This window comes from Ovis canadensis, chromosome 3 (assembly GCF_042477335.2).
Source record: "Ovis canadensis isolate MfBH-ARS-UI-01 breed Bighorn chromosome 3, ARS-UI_OviCan_v2, whole genome shotgun sequence".
In the NCBI taxonomy this organism is placed as follows: Eukaryota; Metazoa; Chordata; class Mammalia; order Artiodactyla; family Bovidae; genus Ovis; species Ovis canadensis.
Window position 1 is genome coordinate 78119931 of NC_091247.1, and position 27872 is coordinate 78147802.

At 47.9% G+C, this 27872-nt stretch overlaps 1 protein-coding gene and 1 non-coding gene across 2 annotated transcripts in view; one reads left to right on the forward strand and one right to left on the reverse strand.

Moving 5' to 3' along the window:
- Window positions 1-1419: 1419 nt before the first annotated feature.
- EPAS1 (endothelial PAS domain protein 1) overlaps window positions 1420-27872 on the reverse strand; it is a 93885-nt gene continuing 67432 nt past the window's right edge. Inside the window, exons 7-16 of the mRNA XM_069583408.2 lie at window positions 19796-19902; window positions 12270-12417; window positions 11404-11618; window positions 10148-10338; window positions 9521-9631; window positions 7744-8234; window positions 6639-6765; window positions 6325-6442; window positions 5942-6115; window positions 1420-3932 (exon numbers count right to left, since the gene is read on the reverse strand). Of these exons, the coding sequence (XP_069439509.1) occupies window positions 3781-3932; window positions 5942-6115; window positions 6325-6442; window positions 6639-6765; window positions 7744-8234; window positions 9521-9631; window positions 10148-10338; window positions 11404-11618; window positions 12270-12417; window positions 19796-19902 (1834 nt within the window). The 3' untranslated portion in view covers window positions 1420-3780. The remainder of the gene's footprint in view (window positions 3933-5941; window positions 6116-6324; window positions 6443-6638; window positions 6766-7743; window positions 8235-9520; window positions 9632-10147; window positions 10339-11403; window positions 11619-12269; window positions 12418-19795; window positions 19903-27872) is intronic.
- Window positions 20454-20525, forward strand: TRNAC-GCA (transfer RNA cysteine (anticodon GCA)). Its single transcript has one exon. It is a non-coding gene; the product is annotated as a tRNA-Cys (tRNA).

Consider the following 27872-nt stretch of genomic DNA (forward strand, 5'->3'; position numbering starts at 1 on the left):
TTAGTACCTTGAGTCCATCTGGGACTAGTACATCCAGTAACTGCTGTCTTACTGGGGACACCACTGCCTCAAGACAGGAAGAACCTGGTTAACCTGCAGCAACTGCCCCCCCCCCCCCCAAAAAAAAAAAGATTCTGTGCTTCCAATGCTGGAGGCATGGGTTCAATCCCTGGTTGGGAAACTAAGATCCCATGTGTCTTGCAGTGTGGCCCAAAAGAATAAAAAGTTCTTTTTTACATAAAGCAGAGGGTGAGCAGGGACCGAGGAGAACAGGGCTACAGAGGGTTGAATCTTGTATGTTGTGAAGGAAATGGGCCTGCACTGTATCTCTAGCGAAACCCACACTTCACCCCTCAACTCCAGTTTGAAATCTTCATTAGAGACCATGCTTCAGGAGAGGGTAAATTCTGCCCTACTCGGATCACAGGGAGCCAGGGCTGGCCCTTCTTTACCAAGTGGGGCTGCCTCCCTCCTCAGCTTTGGGTCTGCATGTCCCCACCCCTCAAAAGAGGGACTTCTCGTCTGGAGGCTGTTAGGCAAGGTAAGCTCTGGGAAGGTGAGTTTTGCATGCCTGGAAGAGAATGTATGTCGAGTCAGGAGGAACCCCAGTGGCTGATCTATTGTTAATTCTTGCAGGCTGCTGCCCCTGCACACCTGGCCATGTAGGCACACACCTACTCCTAAGTGTTAGTTGCTCAGTTGTGTCTCTCTGCGACCCCATAGCGATAAAGAACCCACCTGCCAATGCAGGAGACATGAGATGCAGGTTAGATCCCTGGGTCAGGAAGCTCCCTTGGAGTAGGAAATGGCAACCCACTCCAGTATTCTTGCCTGGAGAATCCCATGGACAGAGGAGCCTGGTGGGCTACAGTCCACAGGGTTGCAAACAGTCGGACACGACTGAAATGACTGAGTGTGTGCTGACTGTAGCCCATCAGGCTCCTCTGTGGGATTTTCCAGGCAGGAATAATAGAGTGGATTATCATTTTCTTGTCCAGGGGATCTTCTTGACCCAGGGATCAAACCCAGGTCTCCTGCATTGCAGGCAGATTCTTTAGCAGGGAAGCCACCTACTCCTAAGCCACCTGCATTAAAAATTTTATTTCTCAAAATGCTTCCCATAATTTTCTGAAGGCAGGGACCATGACTTCTTTTCTTGGTGCCCTCCCAGAATACAGAAAAAGGGGCCTGAAGCAGAGAAAACACCACCTGCAGAAATATGGATGATGTAGCATGGCTTCCTGGTCTTAGACAGTTGGAAAGGTTTAGTGATAGCCTTTTTTTCCTTCATCCAGCTTCCTGTCAGTTGTCTCACAAAGATCAGTGCCCATGTTCATTTTCTGTAAACTATTCAATAGTTCACTTTATATTGGTGTAGCCCATGATCAATCCACCAGAAACAACAGCCACCAGCAGTGGTAGGATCAGAATACTTTAATAAGATATCAGTGTCAAAATACATTTCCTTATAAAGTTAAGCTCCCATATAGTAATAACGTTGTCAGTAGGAATTTGACAAAATAATAATGTTCACGAAATCATTATGTTGATAGATAAGGTTAATATGAAGCTTGGAATATTTTTTCAGAGTGTTTTAGTAAAACTGCAAGGGTAAAATGCCCTTAATGCTGAGGCAAACACAGAAAATCAAACACCAGCGCTTACACGTCAGTAGCCCTTCAGGTTGTGCTGCCCACTGTGCGTGAGGCAGGGCTGCGGTGCTAAAGTACAATTTGAGCAACACAAATATGATTTGGGCGACACAGTGACTAGGTAATTTTTCTTTTGAAACTTAACTTTTGTTTTGGGCAATAAGTTCATCCAGCCTTACCAGATTCTCGGTTTGCTGTGCTTTGCTTTGTGTGTTTCTAGAAACTTTGTCATTGTACCCATGATGGAAAAGTTCCATGTGGCTGCTGCTGCTGCTGCTAAGTCACCTCAGTCGTGTCTGATTCTGTGCAACCCCATAGACGGCAGCCTACCATCCCTGGGATTCTCCAGGCAAGAACACTGGAGTGGGTTGCCATTTCCTTCTCCAATGCATGAAAGTGAAAGGTGAAAGTGAAGTCGCTCAGTCGTGTCTGACTCTTAGCGACCCCATGGACTGCAGCCTACCAGGCTCCTCCGTCCATGGGATTTTCCAGGCAAGAGTACTGGAGTGGGGTGCCATTGCCTTCTCCTCCATGTGGCTAGTATTCTGAAAACAAGTGATATTGTCCCTCTTACCTGGTGAATTACAAGGCACTTTTAGGAGACTGTTTTCAGTGCTTCCTACCTATATATGTCCCTTCTGGGAACAGACAGACCTCAAGGAGGCCCAGGGGCCATCCCCGGAGGTCTGCTTGCTGCACCTTGACATTGTAGGGTGATCTGAGGGCCTGGCCCCATGGGGAAGGGGCATGAGGGTGAGGCTGGTCAGAACCAAGGGCCCCCTTTCTGCACCTTCACCCCACCCCCGGTTCAACTCCATGGGCTCCAAGGTGGTGAGCTGGACGTGCACTGGATCACTATACTGTTTCTGAATCTGCACCGTGTTATGAATTCCCATCTAAACCACCTCATGGTAGTTCTGGAAGTATCCAGATGTGCCACATGAAAGACCATTAGAGTCGCATAGCTCAGTGCACTTGAAGGGCTGGCAACAAAATCTTAAGAGTTAAAGCACTTCCCCTCCCTTAGATCGTCCCACCCCCACCCCTGACGTGCCATCAGACCCTCTTGGCAGTAATAATAATACATACATACATACATACAAAATCCATATAGAACACGAGGAGAAGACAGCTCGCAATGCTCTCACTTAATGATTCCACTTTCTGGCTTATTTGTCACGCCTATGGCATGTCCCGAAAGCAAAGAGCCAACAGCGAGAGACCTTGAGCAAGGTTAGTACAGGCCTGTGGGAGTTCTGTACAGTTCTGCAGTGTCAGCAACATCAGGAAAAAGATCAAACAGCTTAAAAAAGATTTTAAAGTGATTTTGTGAGCAGGATTCCATTTCCGTTTCTGATATTACAAAGTACCCATATATATGATAAACACTTAACCCAGATATAAATTTTCTTTCTTAAAAAACTCAGTTATGCTTTTGAATAATATTAAAAAAAAATCCACCAAATGCAGGGGAAAAACACCAGTTTAAGAAAAGCCATACTGTGCAACTTTCATAGATAACCACACACAATGGAGTTTACCCTTCACATTTCATTTCTTTTTTTACCCCCAAAAGTCATACCAAAATTAGAGCAGAGAGTTGTCTTAAAAAAAAAAAAAGATGGAAATTTACAATACAGTGATTAGTTTTAGAAAAGAAAGGGCTGAGTGAGGCCAAAAATCAAGTTTAGAAAGCAAGATTATTTTGTTTCTCTTTGGCAACAACAAAATCTTTTTTTAGTTAAATGAAGCCAAAGCTTTCCCGAAAGGCGAACAAACGTACACCAAACTTGTTAATATTGTTTGTGTGTGTGTGTGTGTGTGTGAGAGAGACCCGTGAATATTATAAATTAGGATTTGGGGAAAGAAAACTCTTATAAAATTTAAGAACATTTCCATTGACAGAGCAAAACATAGCAGGTAAAACAATTATATTTTAAAAATATGGATAATAAAGTGAGCATCTTCAGAAAAAGGCCACTACTCGGTGACCTGGACAAGTTTGCCAGGTGAGTATATCTTGTAAAAAGTGTGGTGGTGTTAGAAATACCTAGTTGCAAAAAACAGACGGAGAACATGAAGCTGGTGGGACGGTGTGGGAAGGGTGCCTGTCGGTGGCGGTCCTGGCTCAGGTGGCCTGGTCCAGGGCTCGGAGGAGATCCCCTCCTTGGAGGAGCGTGGAGGTTCCCGGAACAGGAACGTTCACCTCACAGTCATATCTGGTCAATTCCGGCAGCAGGTAGGGCTCAAACGAGGGTCCGAGCAGCCGGCTGGCCATGCCTGAACAGAGAGTTAAGTGCTGTCGTTTAAAAACCCTGAATCAACCGTGTGTGGGGGTGGGGTCTGTTCTCTAAAAGGCTGGCAGGGATGCAGCAGGTTCACAGAGCAAGAGGCACTTCCAGCTTTCCTGACTCTGGGGCACAGTGGGGCAGCCCTCATTCCACTCTTCAGCGTTGTCTTTCCCTAGTGACCTACCCCCTGCTCGGAGCAGGGACCCAGCAGATACATGTCTGCCTCTCTCATTAGCTGAGAGGCTGAGACCCAAGGCGGGGACAAGAGTGTGCAAGGCAGATAGGACGGGGAAGGGTTCAGAGGATGGGGAGGGTGGGTGGTTCCCACGAAGGCTTCCTGGCCTGGGAGGTGGAGGCATGAGGCAGTGCCTGGGCAAGGCTCGGAGTTACCGACGGAGCCCTGCCCTCTGTGCACTGGCAGCTGGAGGGAAGGCCGAGCAGAGAAATGGAATTCTGAACCAGCTGGCGCCTGTACACACTTGCACACACGTTTACATGCACTCATATCATACACATGTGCCACAAGCACATGGACATGCACATACATATGTGCACACACACATACATGCATGTACACACACACACACGGGTCCTTCAAAGGCCTGACTTCCAGTTTCAGGATCCTCACCCTTGGCTGCTCCTCTCCTGCTGAGAAGGAAGATAAGGGGACATTCCCAGCCCAATCCCCACCTCCCACTTCCAGGGAAGAGAGGGCCCGGGTGCCTGGAGGCAGACCCAGAAGCCCTTCACTGGCCCCAGTGATGTGAGTCCCTGCTTCCCTTCCTGACTTACATGAAGCATCTCAGCCCTGGGCCCTCTCTTCTTCAGCCCGCATCTCAGCCACTACCAAGGGTCCATGCCTGCCTCCCCAACTCATCCTTGCTTTCCTGTGGACTGGGTGTGTCTCATGGCTGTCTGCAGCCCCACAGTAGAAAGGGGTACTTGCTCATCATCCTTTTCTAATCCCCTCTTCTTTTACTCATCCTCAGAACCGATCTAAATTTAAAAAAAAAATTATTTTCCCCTGAAAAGAATGAGTTTCCATTCACGGAAACTCATGGGTTCACAGCAGGCATAATAATGCTGACTACCACTTCATGCAAACATATACACTTTGCACAGGTGCGGGCATGGTAAGTCTTTGCAAACCCATGGACTATAGCCTGCCAGGCTCCTCTGCCCGTGGGATTTCCCAGGCAAGAATACTGGAATAGTTTGACATTCCTTTCTTCAGGGGATCTTCCTGACCCATGGATCAGACCCAAGTCTCCTGCATTAGCAGGTGGGTTCTTTACCTGCAGAGCCACCAGGGAAGCCCACGCTTTGCATGCAAGCCGCTAAATTAAACGTGCAGGCTACTACTCCAGCCTAAGGTAGGTAAGGAGCAAAGCTGGAATGGAAGCCCAGGACTATCTCGGAACTCTAAAACCTGGACTCTGAAGCACTGAACAGCAGTCTGTCTCAAACCATAGTGCTGAGGAAATGACTCTTTTAGGGCAGGAGTTTGGTATGTTTCACCCAAAGTATGAATTACATTCCTGTTTACATAGCAACCTTTTCATGATAACATACTACATAGGATGCTGACAGACTAAGGTGGGTAAGAGGCAGGCATTGGGTGGCTAGTCCTCCTAGAAAGCAGGATCCCCTCCACAGGCAAGCCTGCCCATCCTCCCGGCAGTGCGTCCTCATCTCAGCGTGATGCCCCAGTAGGTCACTGCATCAGGCATTACAGTAACACGAAGAACTGAGCAAAAGGCCTAGGCTCTGGGGCTCTTATAGTGGTATAGCCCTGGGTGTCACCTAGTCACTGGAGGGCTCCTGCTACAGCCCTGTGGACAGGTGGCCTTCCAGTCTCTGCTGTGGTCCCCTGGGGAAAGGAGGCTGCCTTGCATGAGCAAACTCATCCTTGTGCTGAGATCTGCCACCTTTCTCCATCCCCTGGCTCCCACAACCCCCGGGCGCTGGCACAGCACGCCTGTTCCCGAGTGCACCCACCTGACATCTTGTGAGCCGCTGGTAGGCTGTAGTCCTGGTACTGGGGGGCATAACACTGTGGGGGGAACCCACTCTTGGTGGGCTCCCCCGGGTTTGTGGCAGACGGTGGCTGTGGTGGTGGTAAGTGTCTCAGGGGCTGGCTCCTACCCCTCACGGGATTCTGGATGAACTCATCTGAAAAGGCCGATGTCAGAGTGAGGGGACAGACTGTGACATCCCCAGCATCCCTCTTCCTCCATGGGAGGAGCCCAGAGATTTCTGACCACGTCATCCTCAGGTGGTGAGGAGAGAGGAACCAAGGTGGGCCCGGATCTAAGCCCCTGGCTCCACCGGCAAATGCCCTCTCCCAACCCCAGCCTGCCACGGCCCAGGACTGCACTCACCGTTAGGGACGTCTGCATTAGGCAGCTTGTCCGGCATCAAAGAGCAGGTCCCACCACCCCTGAGACTCTTCATTCTTTTCCACATCAAGTGTGAGGTGCTGCTGCCTGGTGGATCCCCCTGCATGTGGAAGTGCAGACATAGAGGGAGAGGCCAGAGAACCCAGTCCCAAACTGCGCTGGGATGAGGCAGGCCCTGCTTGTTCTGAGAGACCCTCCCTGTCAGCCTGGGTCTCGACATTCAGCCCCGGCTCCCACCCAGCCTTCCCCAGGGCTGTGGAGGGAACCTGCAGCAATGCCCCCAGGAGACGGCTCACCCCACTCAGGTCTTGGAAGGCTTGCTCCTCATACTCCAGCTGTCGCTTCAGCTTCAGCTTGTTGGAGAGGGCAATCATGGCTGGGCTCATCACATCCGGACCCTGAGGCCCGAAGCCCTTGGCAGACCTGCCAAGCCAGAGAGAGTGGGCGTGAGAGAGTCTGGGGCGCCATGTGCCCAGGGTCCTCCCAGGAGGAGGACCCTGACAATGGTGGCTCTGGAGCCCCAGGGAAGAGTCCTGGAGGAGGGGGCGAGGGCCTGGGCTGGAGCTCTCCCTGTCCTCAGTGTGCCCTGCCTGGTAGACACTGATGGCTCAGCTGTCTGCACCTCCCTCCACACGTGTCTATCTGCCTGGCTGGCCCCCGGTGGCCTTTGGTCCTGGCCTGGTTTGTGGCCGCCCAGCTGTGACAGCTGTCTTTGCAAGGGCCGCTTCTGCCCCATCTCCCCTGCTCTGCTTGGACTGCTCCCCACCAGGGACAAGGGAGGATGCCCTGGAAAAGGCAAGGGCCTCAGGGAAGCCTACCCAATGGGCCCTGGGAACTTGAAGCCTATTCCAACCATGGGACAGCCAGGGAAGCTCCCAGGGGTTGGAAGGGCCTTGTGGGGGTGGTGGATGCTGGCAGGTGCTGGGAGGAGGCAGGCCGGGGAGGGTGCTGCTGGACTCTGGCAACCAAAGTCAGGGGGAAGGCAGGGGCATCTTTTCACTTTTCTCAGCTAGGCTTCCACACTTGAACTGAGGAAATGTCCCTCCATGTTGTGTGTGTGGGTGGTCTGTGGCTCAGATCATGAACTCTGAATAAAAAAAGGAAGGGGTAGTTCAGGAAGCCACTGGTATGCAGGGCCCAGGACAAGCCACTTCCTTCCCTTTCCCTGTCTGCAGCTCCCTCTTGGTCTCCTCCAGCTCTGATAAAACGTGTCCCACTCAAGGCCTCACGTATCTTAGGGCGAATCCCCTAAAGTTTAGAGAAGGGCCACGTGGCATATTGGACCGCTGTCGAATGGAAACTGGTGATGGGGCAAGGGGCCTTTTGGAGCCCCATACCTGCCCCTAGTGGGCACCTGTCTGTACCCCCTCCCCTATGCAGCCCAGCGTCTCTGTCACTGACCTCTTCTTGAACGTGGCGAGATGGGGTGTGGCAATGGGGGCCCCCAGGGGCACTGTCCCCAAGGCCTCTGCGTGCTGATCTTCGCCAGGCCACTTCATGGGCCCCAGCTGTAATGGCGGGTCAGGGGGCCACTGTGTGCTGGATATGCCTCCCATGGAGGAGAGAGGGGTGTAGGTCTGGCCGCAGCGCTGCAGCAGGGACACCTTGCTGCCACCGTCAAAGAAGGTGAAGGACACGCGCCGCTGCTCAGGCTCCGTCTTCTTGCTTTCCAGCTGCTGCTGATACTTGTCCAGGAGGAAGGTGCTGTGAGAGGCCATCGGAGCCAGTGGCTGGAAGATGTTTGACATGGTGCTGAAGCAGTGCTGCGGGGTCGACTGGGGGGTCTCCGGCAGGAGGCTCTCCTCGGGGCAGATGGGGCTAAGCTGGAAGTCCTCTCCGTCCATGGGGATGTAAGGCGCCAGGGTCTCCAAGTCCAGCTCATTAAAGTCAGTCTAGAAGACACAGAGCAGGGGCAAAGCAGCTCAGCAGTGGGTGCTGCCTCAAGGACGCTGCCTCATCTTAGTCCCTCGTTCCCCCACCCCCACCCGAGGCATTCCTCCTGCACAGCCTGGAAGCTGGGGGCCCAAGAGAGGAAAGCACACGTGTGTCCTCAAAGTGTGGAAGGTTTTCTGACACGCGTTACCAGCCTTCCACTCAGTCATTCTTCCACACACCCCACTGGTGTCGGCCCCACCTCTTCATTCCTGCCTACTCTGATGAGCACGATGGCTCCTGGGGGCCAAGGGCAGCTTTGTCCTCATCTCCCGCCCGTGCCCAGGGTGTATCTGTGGACAGCTCGTAGGGTAACCGTGGCCCAGTGCTCTCTGTGGGACCTTCATTCAGATCAACAAGGAAGCAGAGGTGGCCCCCATGATCCCAGTATGGGCACCATAGCGAATCCTCACAAGCAGATGCAGCAAAACAAACATTTCAACCCTCCCTGGGGGGAGGTAGCTTATTAATGGTTACAACTGCATGAGATGGTTAAAGAGAAGCAGCAGCCAGTCACACACTTTCTCTTTTCAAGGAATAAATCTTAGAGTTCAGAGAAGAAAGTGCAGGGTTGAAGTAGGGAAAGATCGCAGAATAAAGACACAAACTGAGGAGGCAAGGTAGAAATTTGGATGAATAACCCAGAGTAAGACAAATAGGGATTAATACATTTCCTTTGGGTTTTGTGACACACATACCATCCACCCACACCCTAGCCTGTTTACACAGGTTTTACAAGACTGTTTGGCCTTATGTAATATGTTTCTGAAAAGTTATATGTAAATAAAAATTTGTCAGATGTCATTTTAAAATGCATTTAACATAAGTTATTTCAAAGAATCCTAAAATGAAAATGTATATAAAGGGAATTGTTCCCTGTGCTTAGAAAAGTCTTACACATCTGGACATCTGGGGATGCTTTTTAAATGCAGGGCTCCTTAAAGAAAGGTTCAGTTGTAGTTTTGGCTTTCTGAGCACTAATAGCCAAGTTAGTGGACATAAATATATGGAGAGTTAAAAAGAGCTGCATTTGACATGGGTAAAGCAGAAGGCAGACGTGGGAGAAGCAGGCAACCACAGGCTCCATTTCCTTGCACTCTCACCCAGTTAAGGGACTATGGCATTGGCCAAGCTTTCCCACTAGTCTTTGCAACAAAGGGCCGAGGCTGCAAGAATGGGCATAAGCCTTCACAGCATCGGCAGGCAGGCCTGGTGCACCATCCCGATCTTCTCCAGGGCTACATACCTGGGTGCCACACTGGTCCTTTGCCTCCGTGTCCATGGCAAAGAGCTTCTCGATTGCTTCAATCTTCAGATTGTCATCTAGAGATGTGTAATAGTCTCCAGGGCTACTGGGCTAGGGGCCAGGAAGGAAGGTGACCAAGTCAAGGCTATGGCACTGCTTTCCCCAGAAGTCCAAGGTGGAAGGAGAAATACATCTCAGAGTCAACTCCATTCCATGGAACAGGATTTGTAGAGAGGCCACTCCATATGAGCTGTGTGAACCTCTCTGAGCTCAGTCTCCTCACCATAAAATGAGGCCGTCTTGAAGAACACCAGACAGAAGCATGGCTGGCCAGGCCCTTTGCGCCCTGCAGGATGGTTACTGTCCTGCATGGAGACTGAGTGCAGGGCTCACAGCCATGAGTGACTTAGCCCCTGTCTTCAAGGAGCTTATTCTGTGGATGGGGGTGGAGAGCCAACAGCAAGCATCTAATATGTGGCAGGCAAGTCTCACGGCCACCTTTGGGGTCTGCAGGAAACCTGAGGGAGAGGAGCGCAGCACTGGGGCCTGGCCTGTCCACTCAGCCATCCGGCCGCGACCAGAGGAGCCCACCCTCTCCATGACCTCAACCCAAGGTGGGGGGCTCACCGTGGAGCAGCTGCTGCTGCTGCTGGCACTCGGGGTGCTGTTCCCCAGGGCGGCCGCCTGGGGCACAGTGAAGGCGGGCAGGCTCCCGGCCTCGCTGTGGGTGCCGTGGCTTTTCACCTCTCCAGTCCACTGCTGGCTTGGGGGCAGGATGCCCTTGCCATAGGCTGAGGACTCCTCAAAGTTCGGGGTCCCTGTGGAGACAGGGCCTGGCTTGGTTAGCACCCACAACCACTGGGCTCACCCCCAGGACAGAGGAAGCCCGAAGGATGCACAAGAGTTCCGAAAAGGGTCTGCAGCGTGCCTGGGGCTAGGCCCTGGTGCACTGAGGCTTGGTTGGGTTAAAGAGGCCTTCAACCAGGGCTTTGCTTCAATGTACAGACTCTGTTTAATGGGAACATCCTCTTGGAGCCGCTAACTTTCAGAGATTAAATGTATCAGTTGCCTCTCTTCCCTGAAGGACAATCTAGAATGCAGAGGAGAAGGTTATGAGAACTGGGCAAGTCACCTTGTTATTGCCACAAAATTGGGACGCTGCATGACTCGTTGGCCCAGGTTTGCCCTCTGTGACCCTCTGCAGTCACGACTCCCCTGTGGCTTCTCAAGAACACGTCTAGCAAGGCCAAGCCACTTCAGAGCAAGTACAGGGAGGTACAGCTACTCCTTGAGGGGCCACAGTAAGGCTGGGGGTGATGGTGGTCAGTTGCCACATGGAGAGGAAGGGGCCTTGCAGGTACAGAGCAAGGGTTAAGAGCTGGAAACCCTGCTGGGGCCACCAGGACTCGCATCCCCAGGGGACAGGTAAACGTTTAAAGACGTGCATGTAAGGACTTACTGCTGGGCCTGAATCTGTTTCTCCATCCATGTTTCTGGGATGATTTCTCCCAACATTATTTCAACCTGGCAGCCTTCTGCCTAAACACACAATCTGTCTTTCAAGGTGGAGATCTGCCCACTCTGTGAAAATATGCCCATGGCCTCAGAGCAGATCCCCGAGACCTCTCCTCTCAGACTCCCACTGCCCATGATGCAGAATCAACCGGATCCCACCTGGATCGGTGCCTTGAGAGGTGAGACATGGGGCAGTCCCGAGCACGGTGAGTGCGTGTGCACAGCACACGGTTTGGCCACACTAATGGAGGATTAGCAAGACTCGGAGAAGGTACACGGCAGCTCTGCTTAAGGGAAACCTGTGCCAGGGAGGCCTCCCCCCACCCCAGGAGGGTTTGATTGCCCCGGCCTAGCTAAGATGCACCCACCGAAATCCAGAGAAATGATGGTGTCTCCCGCGGTAGGTGCCAGCTGGGCCAGCTCCTCGGGCTCCTCCTTCAGCTTGGTGAACAGGAAGTTGCTCTTCTCAGACACAGCCACCTTGCCACTGTTATCAAAGATGCTGTTCATGGTCAGCAGGTGTGGCTTAAACGGTGACTCTGTCTGGTCCATGGAGAACACCACGTCGTTCTTCTCAATTTCACTGTTGAGATGAGAGGGAGCTTCAGACCCTCCACATTTTCCATCAAAACCCTTTTGCTCTCCCAGACACACTGAAGCCCTGACAGCTAAGCCTCTCAGATAAAACCATGGGTATGGACAGTGTGTTAGCATTTTGTAAAGAACTGCACGATGGTAGTTTGGAGTCCTGGAGCCTAGCGATGCCAAGAGAGCCTCACAATATGTATGTGTCTTGGATGCTGTTTTTATATTGTACATGGACTGAGTGGTGTGCACAGACATGAAGGCTTCTGCTTTTGTTTCACCCCAGCACTGCCTTTCTCCAGCTGTCTTCCCAAGTTCTACATAGCTAGGGTGTTACATCTGCTCCCCAAAAGTATGAGCAGTTCTCTTCCCTTGATCCTCATTCAGAAAACAGGTTAGGCTTCATCTGTGTTCTAGTTGCCTCCCTCACATAGGGTGGAGGCGTGACAGATGACAGACGAGAGGCAAGGGGCAGAAAAAGTGCCATCAAAGGGAAATCCCAATGTCCCATTGTTCCCAGGATGCCCACCGCCAAGGACTCTAAGGTGTGGTGCCCGGGTTCTGAGGAGCCTGGTGTCCCTGGGTCGCACTGTCAGTCTCAGGAACACCCCAGCCCCAGCCTTGTGGCCCCCAGCCCTCACACACTCACCTCAGGACATAGTTCACACACATGATGCACTGGGGCTGCAGGTTGCGAGGGTTGTAGATCACCGTCCCCTGTGTCTCCAGCCACACGTAGCCCCCATGCTTGGCAAGCATCCGGTACTGGCCGCTCACCACCTGACCCTTGGTGCACACTAGGGGAGGAGAAACGGGGCCTGAGGTCAGGGAGGCAAGGGCAGTGTATGGGAAAAGATGCGGGGGGAAAGGGCGCTGAGAGCGTCTTGCCCAACACTTCATGTTAAACGTGGGGAAGGCGGTCCAGAGAGGTTAGCTGACGTCCCCAGGCTGGCTGTAAGGGAGCGGCCATGGCCAACCCTTGACAGGTCAGCTCACACCGGCTCAGCTGTGAGCAGAAACCAAGAACAGCACCTGCCCTTCTTTCCCCTCAAGGTCAACGAGAGGAAGCCGCTCCACGGGGCACCAGCCGGATCCATGCATGCACCCGGGGTGCAAGAGCACCTCCTCTGCCCCGCACTGCAGGTGGGGGGAACCTGCAGGCAGCGTGGAGAATGCCTGTTCTCGGCAGCTGCTGGTAGCAGACCCACCATCAACACTCTGCATGTGAACATAGGCAGTTTAAAACACACAAAACCGATATCCTGATTGTTTCAAGTCATTGGTCAGACCCGCCACCTTTAGGGCCACAAAAGGTTTGGGACCCAGAGCAAAGGCATAAGCAAGCCTCCCGCTCCCAGTGGGGGCTGAGGCAGTACTGGGCCCCCAGCCACCTCCACACAGAGCCTCTTCAAAGCCTGTGAGTCCTCTGCACTTGGCCTCCCAGCTGCTCAGCTAGGCTACCTGCATATGACTTCCTTCCTCTCCCAGAATGTTCTGAATGTTCATTTAACATTTGCTTTTCTCCATAAAAACACTGGAGAAAGAACCCTGCATCCCAATATAGTTCTCTTCCCCAGTCTAGAATGCTCTGACTGTTCCCCTTAAAAAGGAATCAACAAGTCCCTTCAAATGAAAGTTTACTAATGTTAGGATTTCTGATAGTTTTCTGAACTGCCCACTTACTTTCATTCCTTGGGAATTCATTCTTTTGAATCCCAGCTCAGAAACCCCCAAATCACAGAGAACTAAGAAGAGGCGTGCCAGCAGGATTATAAAATCTTGGTTTTGGTTTCTTCATCTGCAAAATGGGGTACTGATAATAATTAACAGTAATGAAAAGGCAGAGGAACCAGAGATGAAATTGCCAACATCCGCTGGATCATCAAAAAAACAAGAGAGTTCCAGAAAAACATCTATTTCTGCTTTATTGACTATGCCAAAGCCTTTGATTGTGTGAATCACAACAAACTGGAAAATTCTGAAAGAAATGGGAATACCAGACCACCTAACCTGCCTCTTGAGAAACCTGTATGCAGGTCAGGAAGCAACAGTTAGAACTGGACATGGAACAACAGACTGGTTCCAAATAGGAAAAGGAGTACGTCAAGGCTGTATCTTGTCACCCTGCTTATTTAACTTATATGCAGAGTACATCATGAGAAACGCTGGGCTGGAGGAAGTACAAGCTGGAATCAAGATGGCTGGGAGAAATATCAATAATCTCAGGTATGCAGATGACACCACCCTTATGGCAGAAAGTGAAGAGGAACTAAAAAGCCTCTTGATGAAAGTGAAAGAGGAGAGTGAAAAGGTTGGCTTAAAGCTCAACATTCAGAAAACTAAGATCATGGCATCTGGTCCCGTCACTTCATGGCAGATAGATGGGGAAACAGTGGAAATAGTGGCTGACTATTTTTCTGGGCTTCAAAATCACTGCAGATGGTGATTGCAGCCATGAAATTAAAAGACACTTACTCCTTGGAAGGAAAGTTATGACCAACCTAGACAGCATATTAAAAAGCAGAGACATTACCTTGGCAACAAAGGTCCATCTAGTCAAGGCTATGGTTTTTCCTGTGGTCATGTATGGATGTAAGAGTTGGACTATAAAGAAAGCTGAGTGCTGAAGAATTGATGCTTTTGAACTGTGATGTTGGAGAAGACTCTTGAGAGTCCCTTGGACTGCAAGGAGATCCAACCAGTCCATCCTAAGGGAGATCAGTCCTGGGTGTTCATTGGAAGGACTGATGTTGAGGCTGAAACTCCAAATCTTTGCCCACCTGATGCGAAGAGCTGACTCATTTGAAAAGACCCTGATGCTGGGAAAGATTGGGGGCAGGAGGAGAAGGGGACGACAGAAGATGAGATGGTTGGATGACATCACCTACTTGATGGACAAGGGTTTGGGTGGACTCCAGGAATTGGTGATGGACAGGGAGGCCTGGCGTGTTGCGGCTCATGGAGTTGCAGAGAGTCAGACACGACTGAAAGACTGGACTGAACTGAATGATAATAGTTATTATTAGCACCCAGTATCCCACAGCTGTTTGTACTGAGGACCACATCTGCCCACCTGGCTACAGGTATAAAAATGCTGGCTGAATGTCACTGACAAATGCTGTGAAGGAATAAGCCCCTCTGCCCCAGTTACTAACATGTACAGTGCTCAGGCCCTGCCACATCTGCAGATAATGTTCTGAGGGGCCTTATGTGAGAACATGCGGACATTCTGTAAACACAGAGAATCTCTCCAGTTTTCCTTGTAGGCTCCTGAACCACTCCCCGTTCACCACTCCTGTGTGACTGAGGAATACAGCTTGGTTCATACTAATGCTGCTTGTAATCCTTTTACATTTATGTTTTTCTTGGCACATGTCACCCTGTTCAGAAATCTAATAAGCACTTCCAAGGTATAGGAAGCACTATAACTTACATGTGTATAGTGCTTTGCAGGGTTCAAAACCATAAGATAAATTCATTTCTGCAAAGGAATGAGAACAGTGCTTGACCACTAAAGCATCCACAGGATTAGTGTCAGCATCATCTAACTTACTGTACAGTAATACTATAAACTGCTTATTATTAATATTCCTGGTTTTCATCTGAAGAAACTGAGGCTTAGAAATACTGAATGATTTGCTGAAAGGCCCTATCAGTGGAACTAGTACAGGACTGTAGTCCAAACTGAAGACTCCTAAGTTTTTTTTGGTTTGGTTTGTACTTTAAAAAAAAAATCAACTCTGTGTGCTGAGTTGCTTCAGTTGTGTTTGATTCTTTGAGACCCTATGGACCGTAGCCTGCCCGACTCCTCTGTCCATGGGGTTCTCTAGACAAGAATACTGGAGTGGGTTGCCATGCCCTCCTCCAGGGGATCCTCATGACCCAGGGATCGAACCTGAGTCTCATGTCTTCGGCATTCGCAGGCAGGTTTTTTACTGCTTACGCCATTACCACCAATAGAAAATGCACCCATTTTAAGCATACATGTTTTGATGAATGTACAGACCCTTGTAACAGTCACTACAATCAAAGAACTTTCCCTTATCCCACCTCCCGAATTTCTTATAGCTCTTAACAGTCAATCCCCATTGCTCCACCCCAGTCCCAGGCAACCACTGATCTGTTTTCTGTTAACGATATATTGAAATCATCTTCTCTCCATTTGCATGGAAGTGGAATCACACAGGAGCACGCACTCTTTTGCATCTGCCTTCTTTTTACGTAGCGTGTTTCCCAGAACCCTCATGTTGTTGTAGATATTTCTGGCTTGCCCCCTTTAATTGCTGAGTAATGGTCTACTGCACAGAGATACCATTATTTATCCATTCACCTTTCAGTGGATGTTTGAGTTGTTTTCAGTTTTTGGCTATGATGAATAAAGGTGCTATAAACATCTATGTACAAATCTTTGTATGGACATACAGTGTGGGTGTAGCTTAGGGGTGCAGTGGGTGGGTCATATGGTAAGTACACCTTTCCTTTACTAGATACTGCCAAGTTATTTTCCAAAGTGGTTATATCAGCATTGTCTAATCTTTTAAATAAAATCCTGTGCTGTAGGGAAGACAGATATCATTTTCTTTTTTTTTTAAACATGAGGAAACTAAGGCCAGAGGGACCTGGCCTGCTTTACATCACACAGGACAATCGTCTGGGCTGTGAGACAGCCTTGTGGCCCGCAGTATGGTGCCCTCCTACTACATTCCCATGGGCGACACTTCACTGGGAAGACTGAACTGGTGGTTGCTGCTGTCCCAAATCATCATGGACCCCTTGGCCAAAGAAATGACTCTGTCTTCCCTCATCTCCCTTTATCTGCCCCACTGAGGCTCCCTTGCTCTAGCGACATGATTCTCGCACAATTTCAAGTGCCTGGAGTGAACTTATTTTTTAACTTATTAACTTGTTCTTAATGCAGACAAGATTCTGGGCTCTTATTCTTTTTGATTAAACAGTGCAGTGAGCAAAGGTCCTTAACTGCATTTCTAGCGACTGCAGGCGAGGGCCTGCTCTGTCAGTAGCATGTAATTACACCAGCTTTCTAATCATCTGCTCATTAATGCCAGCCCGGGTGAGGGGCCTGCTACTTGGTAGATAGGCTTTTTATGGCCTTAATCTTGTTTTCCTAAGAGCACATACTGTCCTCACACAACAAAGAGAAATCAGCCCCCCTCCCCCAAACCCTTACCCTCCAAGGGTAACAAATGTATAAACTACTAATCCATTTGCAAATGATGGCTTTCAATTATCTAAATCTGGTCTGAGGCCTGAACTTCCCCAGCAATTTCAATGGTAAACCTTCACAGTCTAAGATACACGTACATGCCTAAATTCGGGATACTGGTGTGTAACCCTAGACCAGCCTCAGCCCCCAACTATTCCATAGTATGAGCATGGGTCTGTGGTGCAACTTTATCTGCATAAACTCAGTGAGAGAGAGAGAGAGAGACAGAGTCAGACAAACACAGAGAAACTGATTGAGATAGACGGAAAGATTGAAAGAGAGAAAAAGAACTGTATAGCACATGGAACTCTACTCAGTTATGTGGCATCCTGGATGGGAGGGGAGTTTGGGGGGAGAATGGATACATGTATATGTATGGCTGAGTCTCTTTGCTATCCACCTGAAACTATCACAACATTGTTAATTGGCTATACTCCAATATAAAATAAAAAGTTTTTAAAAAGAGAGGGGGAAAGAGAGACAGAAATAGTTGCTTCTGTTTAGCTGGCATTAACCCAATTTCCTTCCTTATGTGGGTTCAGGCTGACTAGGAAGAGGCCTCCAAACTCAGAGCTGCTTTGCTTGGCTCCATCAGGGAAAGAAGGGAACCTGTGATTTATATTTGGTCTGTGAATTATCTTTAAGTGTGCCTATTGCTTAAAAACACAGAGTCAATAAAAAGCACCATATTGCCCTTGGATTCAGCAGAAAACTAAATTAGTATGACAATATTTTACCCCAGATCTTATTTAAGGATGAAAGATTTTCTAAGAGAAAGGAAAAAACCCTTTCATAGGCCTACTGAGAAGTCATCATTTTTTGTTCTTTTTGACAGTAGCTTCCTCACCTTTCCCACCCTGGAAGCTTCAGTCCAATGCTGTCCTACAAGAATTCTCAGAAACATTTGCTAGTATCCCTACTTTGACGCACCCTTGGCTGAGAAGGAAGGTTAGGCTTTTCCCCAGTTTTACATCTAAAGGAGGGAAACCCCAGAAAGCCAGGCCCTGGGGAATCAGTGGGTAAGCTGAGCCAGAGCCAGGTCTCCCAGGCCCAGTATCAGGAAGACTTAGGGAGCTGGAACCGCCATGGATCCGAAAAGCATGGGGAATCCCAGAGAGGAGGCTGGTGCCACATCCTACAGTTTCAAAGCTGGGCCAGGTTAGGGCTGGGTCACGTCCATGGCACGTCCACCTCCCGCCCCCATCCCTGTGTCCCTGAATGTGGAATCTGGATTTTGGATTTTTTTTTTTTTTTTTTGCCAGAGACCACAGTGAGAAACATCTTTGAGATATCATTAGGGGCCCTGCTGCACTGTCAGACTGAACCCTAAAGCCGTGAGGATGAAGCAAAGAAACCAATCAGAGAAGATCTTACTGCTTGAGAGAACAGTAGCTGTGCTTCTGTGCAGTTTATGGGCTGCTGATCTGTTAGCTGCTCTGACCCTCAGCTGTCCTAACCTTGGGATAGATGGATGGATTTAGGAACAATGGCGAAATGGCTGCATTTCCATTTTCTTCATTGCTACTTCAAGCCACTCTAATCCCTGGAGTCCAAGACCAGCAGGACCACTGGGAATCTTCTCAGATTAACCCATTTTAAGTCCTTCTGTAATCCTCTCAGCACCTCCATCTGCACTGGGGGCACTTTTTTGAAGCGTTCTTTCCAAAATGTAGTTTTTGCCCTTGAGTTTATCATTCACTTAGTGCCTATACAGTACCAAACACTATGCTAGATACTGAGGCTGAAGGCACCAGTCAACTGGCTCCCAGGGAACACATAGCCCTCCTTCTCCCTCAGATATGAGATCCTTTAGGGTAGGCATCAATCCTATAAATTTCTATTTCCCCCAGTAGGCCAAGTGAGGAGGGTATGGCAACTCACTCCAGTATTCTTGCCTGGAGAATCCTCATGGACAGAGGAGCCTGGCGGGCTATAGTCCATAGCGTCACAAAGAGTTGGACATGACTGAGCGACTAAGCCTAGCACAGCACAGGCCAAGAACAGGGTTATAGACCCACTGTTCTTGCATGTTGATGGGCTGTATGGATTCAAGAAAATTGTCTTGGATCATTTACAAATGAGAAGGCTTAATTGGGATTAAAGTCAACTGAAATTCAGTAGAACAGCTCTGTCTAATATGGTAGCCATAAGCCAAGTGTGGCTACTTATAGTTAATTAAAACTATAATTTAAAAATTCAGTTGCATTACACATATTTCAAATACAGCAAAGGTCACCCATGACTCTGCAGAGGAAGAACATTTCCACTCCAAAAAGTTCTTTTGGACAACCCTGCTCTAGAATCCTTTCATAATTCAGGGTTGTTGTTTCTTTTTCTTTTTTTTGTAAGCTGCAAGGCACAATTTCCGCATGCCATTATTGGGTTGCCTGGACATTCTCATCCAATTGAGTTCTCTTGATTCAGCAAGCAAGATCTTGGAAAACCATGGCTTACCTCAACTAATCTAGTAAGTTGGTACTGTACAACCTCCACCTCTGTTTAGCCCAATGTTCCCCCATCCTTCAAGGTTCAACTAAAGTGCCCTGAACTGTCCCAGCCCTCTTCTTCTCTGAATGGATGTACTTGCACCTAAAGCATATTACCCAAGTTGATCATGCTCTATGGGGCTGTTCCATAAGCTTTTGCAGTCTGTTGACTGCAGAAATGTGCCCAGTGGAGGTGGTAAGGGGGGAATGAGATTCAGCCCACCCTCCATTCTCTAGGCTGTATGCCTTGGTGTGTTGGTGTGTCCCCTTATCCTATTTGCATCAACATGCCATATAGGCTGGTGGCAAGTTTGATTCTCTAACTTTCCTGAGGACATGAGTCTTGTCTGCCACACAAGATGGTGGGCCCTGTGATGAAAGCGATTGGATTTTCTTCCTTCTCACCGGTCACATTTCACTCAAGGCCAGATTCCACAGCTGTCTGGGGGTACTCCTGGAACTTACAGTTCTGGTGGCTTTTGGTCATGTTCTCTGAGTCCAGCGCATGGTAGAACTCATAGGCTGAGCGGCCAAGCAGCTCTTCAGGGTGGTAACCAACCAGTTCTGTGATTCTAAATTGGGGAAAAAAAAAAAGCAAGGTGGGGAGATCATATGAGTATGAATGGGGTGCAAGGACCTATATCCAGAATGTAAGTCAAATGCACACGTTCAATGAAACATGCTCCAAACTTCCTGGTCACACCATTCATCCAAACAGACAAAAATATGCTGATCAACTTGCAACTATGGGTCTACTGAACCTCACTCTTCCTGCCTTTCCTGAATTGTGTTTGGAGAAGAAGGAAAAGCACCTATCTAAGGGTTCCCTCACTCTCATCCCCAGACAAGCACACATGCATATTCTCCAGTGACCACTGGAAGGGGCTCCCATCAGCCCCCAACTCCTAGTTTTTGTAGACAAGTGAGCAGAGATGCAGAGACAGCAGATAATTTACTTGATGTCTACACAAGTGTCTGGGGACAGAGAAAGAATAAAAATGGGAACCTCCTGGTTATTCAAGCTTATTCTAGTAGAAGTCATTATAAATGAAAAGTGAAAATTATGTGATCCTGAGTTAGAAAAGCCCGGAGGTGGCCTTTCCACGTGTGTTACCCATTGGCTTCCCTGGTGGCTCAGATGGTAAAGCGTCTGCCTGCAATGCGGGAGACCCAGGTTCGATCCCTGGGTTGGGAAGATCCCCTGGAGAAGGAAATGGCAATCCACTCCAGTATTCTTGCCTAGAAAATCCCATGGATGGAGGAGCCTGGCAGGCTACAGTCCATGTAGTCACAAAGAGTTGGACACAACTAAGTGATTTCATTTTCACTTATCCATGGGACAAGAGGAAGCCGGGCAGCAGAGGCTGGTCTGTGCTCAAGTCTTCACCCCTCAGGTCCTGCCTGGTGACCTGATGCCTCTTAGACAGCAGGGGTGCCATTATGGGTTCGCCAATTTGTCCCTCCGTACCTCAAGGAAAGGAGGGAGGGCATAACGTGCTGAGAGGAACAAATACAAAATCATAGCTCTAGAAATGTGCCCCTTCATTAACACTCTGATAAATAGGCAGCTCTGAAATGACAGGGCTTGGCTGGGCCCTGTACAGTGTCTGCTTTTGATGGGAAGTGGGCAGAGAAAAGGCAGATGTGAAGAATCATGAAGAATCAGGTACCTTTCTAAGAACACGCTGCTCTGCACAGGAATCGTTAAAATAAACAAAGTCCTACCCAAGAACCACCAGATAAGCTGCTTCCCCACGTCATACCTAAACATATTTCTCATAATCTTTGTTCTCTTACATTTTTTCTAATGGGCTTGCTGTCTTGTTTACTTAGCCTATCACGAGCTAGAAGCGATGCTATCTCCTCATCATTACAAGCTCTGTTTTGGAACACATGGCTTCTGGGGCCTGGCCCAGTCACCTGTCCATGCTGGAGATGAAAGCAGAAGCTGTGACTCCTTGGTCCCTTGTCTCTACTCCTCTCTCCCTCTCCATACGGGTTTTATATAGGTCAGACTAAATCATCCTAGAATATTATTTCTGTTCTGTCACTCCCCTCTATAAGCATCTCCAGCTTACCTATCACCAGCCATATCCAGAGGAAATAAACTCTGCCTAACTTCCAAGTTCCCCCAGAGTCTTATCTCCACCTTCCAAGCAGTTTAATTTGCAGCTGATGGGCAGCATGCCATGTCTCCTGCCCTGGTATATCCCCTTCCTCCCAGTTTCCATTGCTGGCAAAGCTAGGCTTGCTGCAGAGCCTCAGGGCCTTCTTTCTCTGAGCCCTGATGATGACAGGGCCAGTTCAAGACTGCATCTTGTTCACCGAGCTGTCTCCAAGTCCCCCTTCTTAAGCCTAATCAGCGAATACAGTGTCACAAGGAATTATGTATTATTCTGTCCACATCTTAGGCTGCCAACCCTGAATTCAGGAACCACATTCTCCTTTGGCCTCCGCGACAACGGGTGCTCAGTAAATGCCAGAGTAGTCGACCAATGGACTGATTTTCTTTGGGGGCCTAAGGTACAATCAGAGCCCTGTCTAACTCAGCACTGCTAAGGATCCCGAGCACTAACAATCCACTTTTCTTCCTAGAACACAATCACCTATCTCAGTGCACGACGGTGCACACACACAGCCTTCAGCGCAGCCCTCATGGTATTCGGTCCATCCTTCCTCCATTCCCTAAGGTGTGTCTGGTGTTGAAGTGGGCAGAGAAGAGGCAAATTCTCTGCCTAAGTGAGACCTGGGGGTGAAGGGCTTTGTCAAACAATGGGCAACACAGCAGAGCTGAGATGCTTAGGTCTCAGCTGATTTAGGCCAGCAGAGATTTCTCCGGTGAGATTTCAGCAGTTCACTTGCACCAGCCAACTGGTTCCAGATGGGGAAGACCTGTCCCCTCACTTGGCCCTGAGCAGAGAGATCTTTGAAGTCATCAGCAACAGACGTGTTCCTCAGCAGCCCAACTCTGCCAATGGCACTTTAGCTGGAGTGGAGATTCAGGGAGAACAAGGAGATGGTTGAACAGAGCTGGTGCTTCCTTTCCTACACGCATGTAGCTTTTCCGATGGGTTCCATGTCTTTCAGGCTTAGCCTGGGAGTCAGAATTGCACCGGTAGGCTGTGCTGACAATGGGCTGGCCACCAGTTTGCCACAAAAACTACTTCGTGCCTGCACTAGTTGTAAATTTCCTAGAGACCCTCAGAAATGAGGCTGTTCTGGGAAAGTCTGATTCTCCTCTGTAAAAAGACTACACTTTCTTTCAAGATTAGAATCTTTAAAATGCTTAAAGTAAATGTTTATTGTAATCAACCTCAAATAAAATATTTTCTGATCTAATTAGTATACTATCCATTCAGAGGACACAATGGGTATGTTTTGGAAGTGGACAAACAAGGGCTCAGCTTCAGGATTGCCAGCTCTCTTCCCAGTAGCAGCCTTCATTTATCTTGTCAACTAAAATAAATATTTAACGTCTCTTTCTTTATGCCTTTAAACAGACGACTATAAAAACTGGGAAATACACATACCCCAAACACAATTGAAGAACATTCGAGTGGTTGAACTTCACAAAACCAGGAAACCCCAACTCAAAGCTAATGGTCGTTGCCCTCCTTCGGCAGGCACGCCGACGCCAGCGGGGAGGCTAACGAACCCAGTTTGTTTATAGGGTCGGCCTCCGTGGCACACAAGGGCCCTGCCTGCTCATTTCCCTCTGTCCCAGGGAAGTCTCCAGAGCTGGGCTGTGATAACATAATTTCATCTGCTCTCTTCACCAGAGGCAGGGGAACTATTATTATTTTTTTTTTTCTAATTAAGGGTCCCTGACTCTGGAGAGGGGAGAAAAGTCATTTTGGGGTCACCCATAAATTTCAAAAGTCGATTCAGTATGGCTGTTCTGTTTGTAGAGAAGAGCGACATGCAAAGGGGCTTAATTCACCAGACTTCAGAAGCAAAACAGCACAGAGGTTCCTTTTTAATAATAAAGTAGGAAGAGAGCTGGATCAAGGATGAGGCCAGGAGAGAGACATAGACATTGACAGGAAGCCACAGGAGGCAGAGGCAGGAGGAAGAGAGAGAAAAAGAAACCAGAAAATGGAGAGGGAAAGAAAGGCAGTTAAAATCTGAAGTTAGTGCCACCCCAAGTTAATATGTGGGTCAGAAGGCTGGGCTCTCTGGATTTCAGAGTCGGGTTTGCCTCACAGCATAAAATGACAGTTACTGGTCACTCATTGCTGGCTCCCCTTCACGCTGTGGGGCCCTTTCCACGTGGACCAGCCGTGGCTGAGCGCTCGGAAGATGCGGACTCTCCCACGGCAGCAGGGTCAGGGCAGTGTGGGCTCGTAGGCAGAAGAAACTCAGCGCAGGCCTGAGCCAGCTCGGCCGCCCACGAGTAATAGGGCAGCGAGCTCCCTGCTTCACACGCCACGCCTGGAGTCAGACGAGGTCTGGCGGCAGTCTTTACTCATTCCCTACACGGGCACAGAATTTGCTCAGTAAATTAATCATGTAAACAAGATGGTTAGAAGAGTATTTAAACTATTTGAGAGGATGAAAGTTCTAAGTACTTCATAACCACCTATTTGTTTTTGAAAGAATGCCTTTGCTAATAAAACCATCCTTCTATCCAGGCCTGCTTTCTTTCCTTCCCTCCTCTGGCTATGGCCTCTCCACAGTAACACTGGGCTCACCTCATTTTGGTTTCCGTATGTGCTTTTTTTTTTTTTTAGTTTTGAAACTGCATTTCCTTAATAATAACCAGAATATTCACTACCACAGATTTCAACGTCATTTGTTTTAATGTATTTCAATCCAGATTTTCTTTGCTTTAAACAACCCTTTTGCCTTGTGTTTCCCTCCAATAGTACATGGTTCAGTGAATATCCAGCTGGCTCTGCAGTTAATAGATAATTAATTTGCATCCTGTCAGTGTTATGTGTTACAGGTGGGGTGGATATATACACAGTGTGCATAGGAGGATAGCCCTGGTTCAGTCCTGGACCAACTCTGCTGCTGCTGCTGCTGAGTTGCTTCAGTCATGTCTGACTCTGTGTGACCCCATAGACGGCAGTGCCACCAAATGCCGCAACTGCCTTTCATTACCTTGAAACCCACAAGCAGGAAGGGGAAAGTTGCCTTGAATTGTAGCGAGAGAAAGGCAAATCACGCAGATGAATAATTTTTGAATTGTGAGGTCTACCACACTTCAAACCAATTCCAAAGAGCTGCTTCTTCCAAGGAATATTTTGAACAGATCAGACAGGATGATATACAAGCATTTCTCATAAACATGCTCAGTCTTTCTTAGGACTGATTTCAGAACATTGTTTGGAAGAGACATGGATGCACGAGAACATTGCAAGTGTCTTCTAAACTCAGGGACTTCAAAAACACATTATATACACCCTGCCACACAAGATCGGTAGAGAAAGACTAATATGTTTGCAAAAATATTTAGAACAGACTATGAAACTAAAAATGATACGTAACACATTAAGCTAAAAGATCACTTTGCACTTAAAGATGCTACCTATCCTCTAAAAAAAAAGAAGTGAAATAATTTGTTAAATGTATCTAAGTATGCAATGAAAGTATATACTCTTTTATTATTAATTTGCCCAAAGTCAGTCTATTTTCTTCTTGGGCATTAATACTATCACTTTTCAGGTGTTCTGATGTGTGTGTGTTTTACATCTCATGGCTCTCTAATTTTACTGACAGTCTCTTAAAGATTCTCAACTATCCCTCACTTTTATCATCATTACCATTTCCAGCTTCATCGTAGAAAAAGAGTTAATCATAAATCTGACCCACAGAATTTGAAATGTAGGCATCTTAATTCAGTAAACTGTAACTTCTGATATTATTACATCCTATGTTGCCCTAATTCAGTGACAAAAAGGGGTTGCCCTCAGATTCTTTATTTTTTAAAATTACATGACCCTCTTTGTTAATCTGAAAATTTTACTGTTATAACTACCCCCCATTCTTCTCTTATCCACATAATTTGCTTTTATAATTTATTTCTAAGATACAAAAAGACTCATAAAACACAGTCACAGTGGGATTTTGTGTATTACAGATTTGCCCTGCTCTCCCTGATGACTTGGCTTCTTTCACAGTTACTTTCTTTTTCCACTAGATGGCGCCTCCACGTGAATTTAAGAACTACCCCATCTTGAAGTTAAATTACGTGGGAACAACTTTTGTTTTCCTTTTGGGTGCATGGTTCATTAGGGTGCTCATGTCTCCAACTCCAGACCCTCAGAGATCAAGAATCACCTCTTTCCTTCTTTGACAGAATCGGTCTACGGCACTGAGTTAGATACATAGTAGATGTTCCATAAGTAACACTTCATTAATTGGCTGCTCATTTTAGGAAACTACTTGAATTGTGCATGGAGACAAGTTCATTACACTGATAATCAGGATATTCTTTTTTAAACTTTCTGCTCAGTTTTACTGCCTCCACTGAGAGCAATTGATTGTATATACAAATAAGTGTGACTGACATAAACTGTTATAGAATTCTCTTCTAACAATATTTGCTGTTTCAGATAATACAGGACTTGGTATGGTCTTGACTCTTTATTAAGAGGAGCAGGATGAATGCATTTTGAACCATCTGCATTCCTTTATTTAATTTCAGATCTTTCAGGACAAGTTGCTTCTGTTTCAACTGATTTTGGAAATCTGAGCGTTGAGTACAAGATTACTCTTTTTTCTAGTATACTTCTCACCTCCCCGCTTCCTTTCTTCTCCCTTCTCTTTTTCTCCATGATCCTTTTTTTGTTTGTTTGATTATGTCTGTGGTCTCAATACAACTAAGAAAAAGTACCAAACAACCTCAAAAGTGATTTTGTGGGTTCTAATTGCCTTATATTTTCACCAGATTCTTTCTAACTTTCCCACTGGAAAAAGAATCCCTTTGTGGGAAATCACAGCCTCTCATGTGTGCCAGATGTCATTAAATCTAGTGAATCCCCTGATTAAAATGAAATGGTCCTCTTACTATGATACGCAAGTGTTGGTTTTTGAAGCACTGATCTTGGGAGAGTAGTGTGTGTGTGTATGTGTCTGTGTATGTGTGCGCACGCGTGCATACCCGCGAGAGAGCAGACACGAATGTGTGTATACCTTTCCCCATCCCAATACAAAAAGTAACAGCAAGATAAGCTACCAAACCCGAAAAATCCTAGTCCTCGTCAAAGCAATTGAGAAGCAACACATAGGTGTTAAGGACTTAAAATAGTCACTTTATAAACTGTCTAAGCCATGTCTGTGCCCTTGTGAACTAATCTCCTAATCCGTTAAACACAACTTCTGTGTGGCACAGCCTTCTGTGTCTTTAAATGCCTCTGCATCCATCTCCCCAGCACCATTGAGTTCAGAGTTTGGGCCATGTAATTAGGTTTTTGAAAGACAAGATTTTGCTGAAAGTGCACTATATCCAGCAAACCTTACAAGTAATATCCCCCTCCACACTCTGAGTCACAAAGCCCTAAATCACAGGTTCCTTCAAGTCAGGATCAACTCTGCCTACCAGACCTGAAGCAAACTAAGAAGTCAGTGCAGGGTCCCTCTCTTTTCTGGGAGGAGGGTCTTCCACACTTTTAGTCCCCCAATTCCTCATGTTATTGCCCCTTCTGCCTTTCACCCAAAGATTAGATGCTTTCAGGAAATGACCTGAAATTCATTCAAAACATGGTAAAGAGTGAGGAATAACTTCAAATTACTCTTTCCAGAGGAATTTTCCCTTCCCTTTAACAAGGATCAAAGTCTTAACACTTAAAAATTTCTTCTTTCCTGTTATCTAGGGATGAGAAGTTATTTTCTAGGACAGTACGGTTTTCCCAGTGCTTCTGGGGTCACATTAGGGCTGTGTGTGTTACAAAACTGTATCTTCTGCCCAGAATGGTCCTTTGAATACAAAGACTGCATCTGATAAATAACCTTACACAGCATGGATTTCTCGGGTGCCTGCCTTTGCAATAGTCTTTCTCTCTAATTATCCTCATATCACAATTATGACAACATGAATAACCATAATAACTGCTGGCTGTGCCAGAGTGTCAGGACACAGTCTTCATATGGGATATTTTCTCCCTATGAGGTTAGAGCACTTCTTTCTACATCTCAAACCACCCATTACCTGCCACAGCCTTGAATCCAGCACTATGGTGGTCAGAACTAGGGGACAGGAATGACTCAAGGGTACTTTCACCAGAGTTCTTAAATCTGTCCTAGAGTCCAGTTCTAAGGAGTGGTAGCAGCAAACACCAGGTCAGTCCAGAGTCAGGGCAGACAGACTCAGCAGAGCTTGGAAAGTAGAGCCCCATCCATGAAGAAACCTGCACCCCTGGGACATCCAGCAGAGGGAGAGAAAGGTGGGTGGGCCTGGGGGTTGCTGAGCAGGAGCTCCCTCCTGGGGTCTGTGGCTTCCTGCTGGCTGGGAAGGTGAGGCAGTTTCCTGCCGGTAGGCTATCCTTCCAGGCCCCCAGCCTCTACATATCTTCAGAAGTGGTTTCAGCCCCTTGAGTTT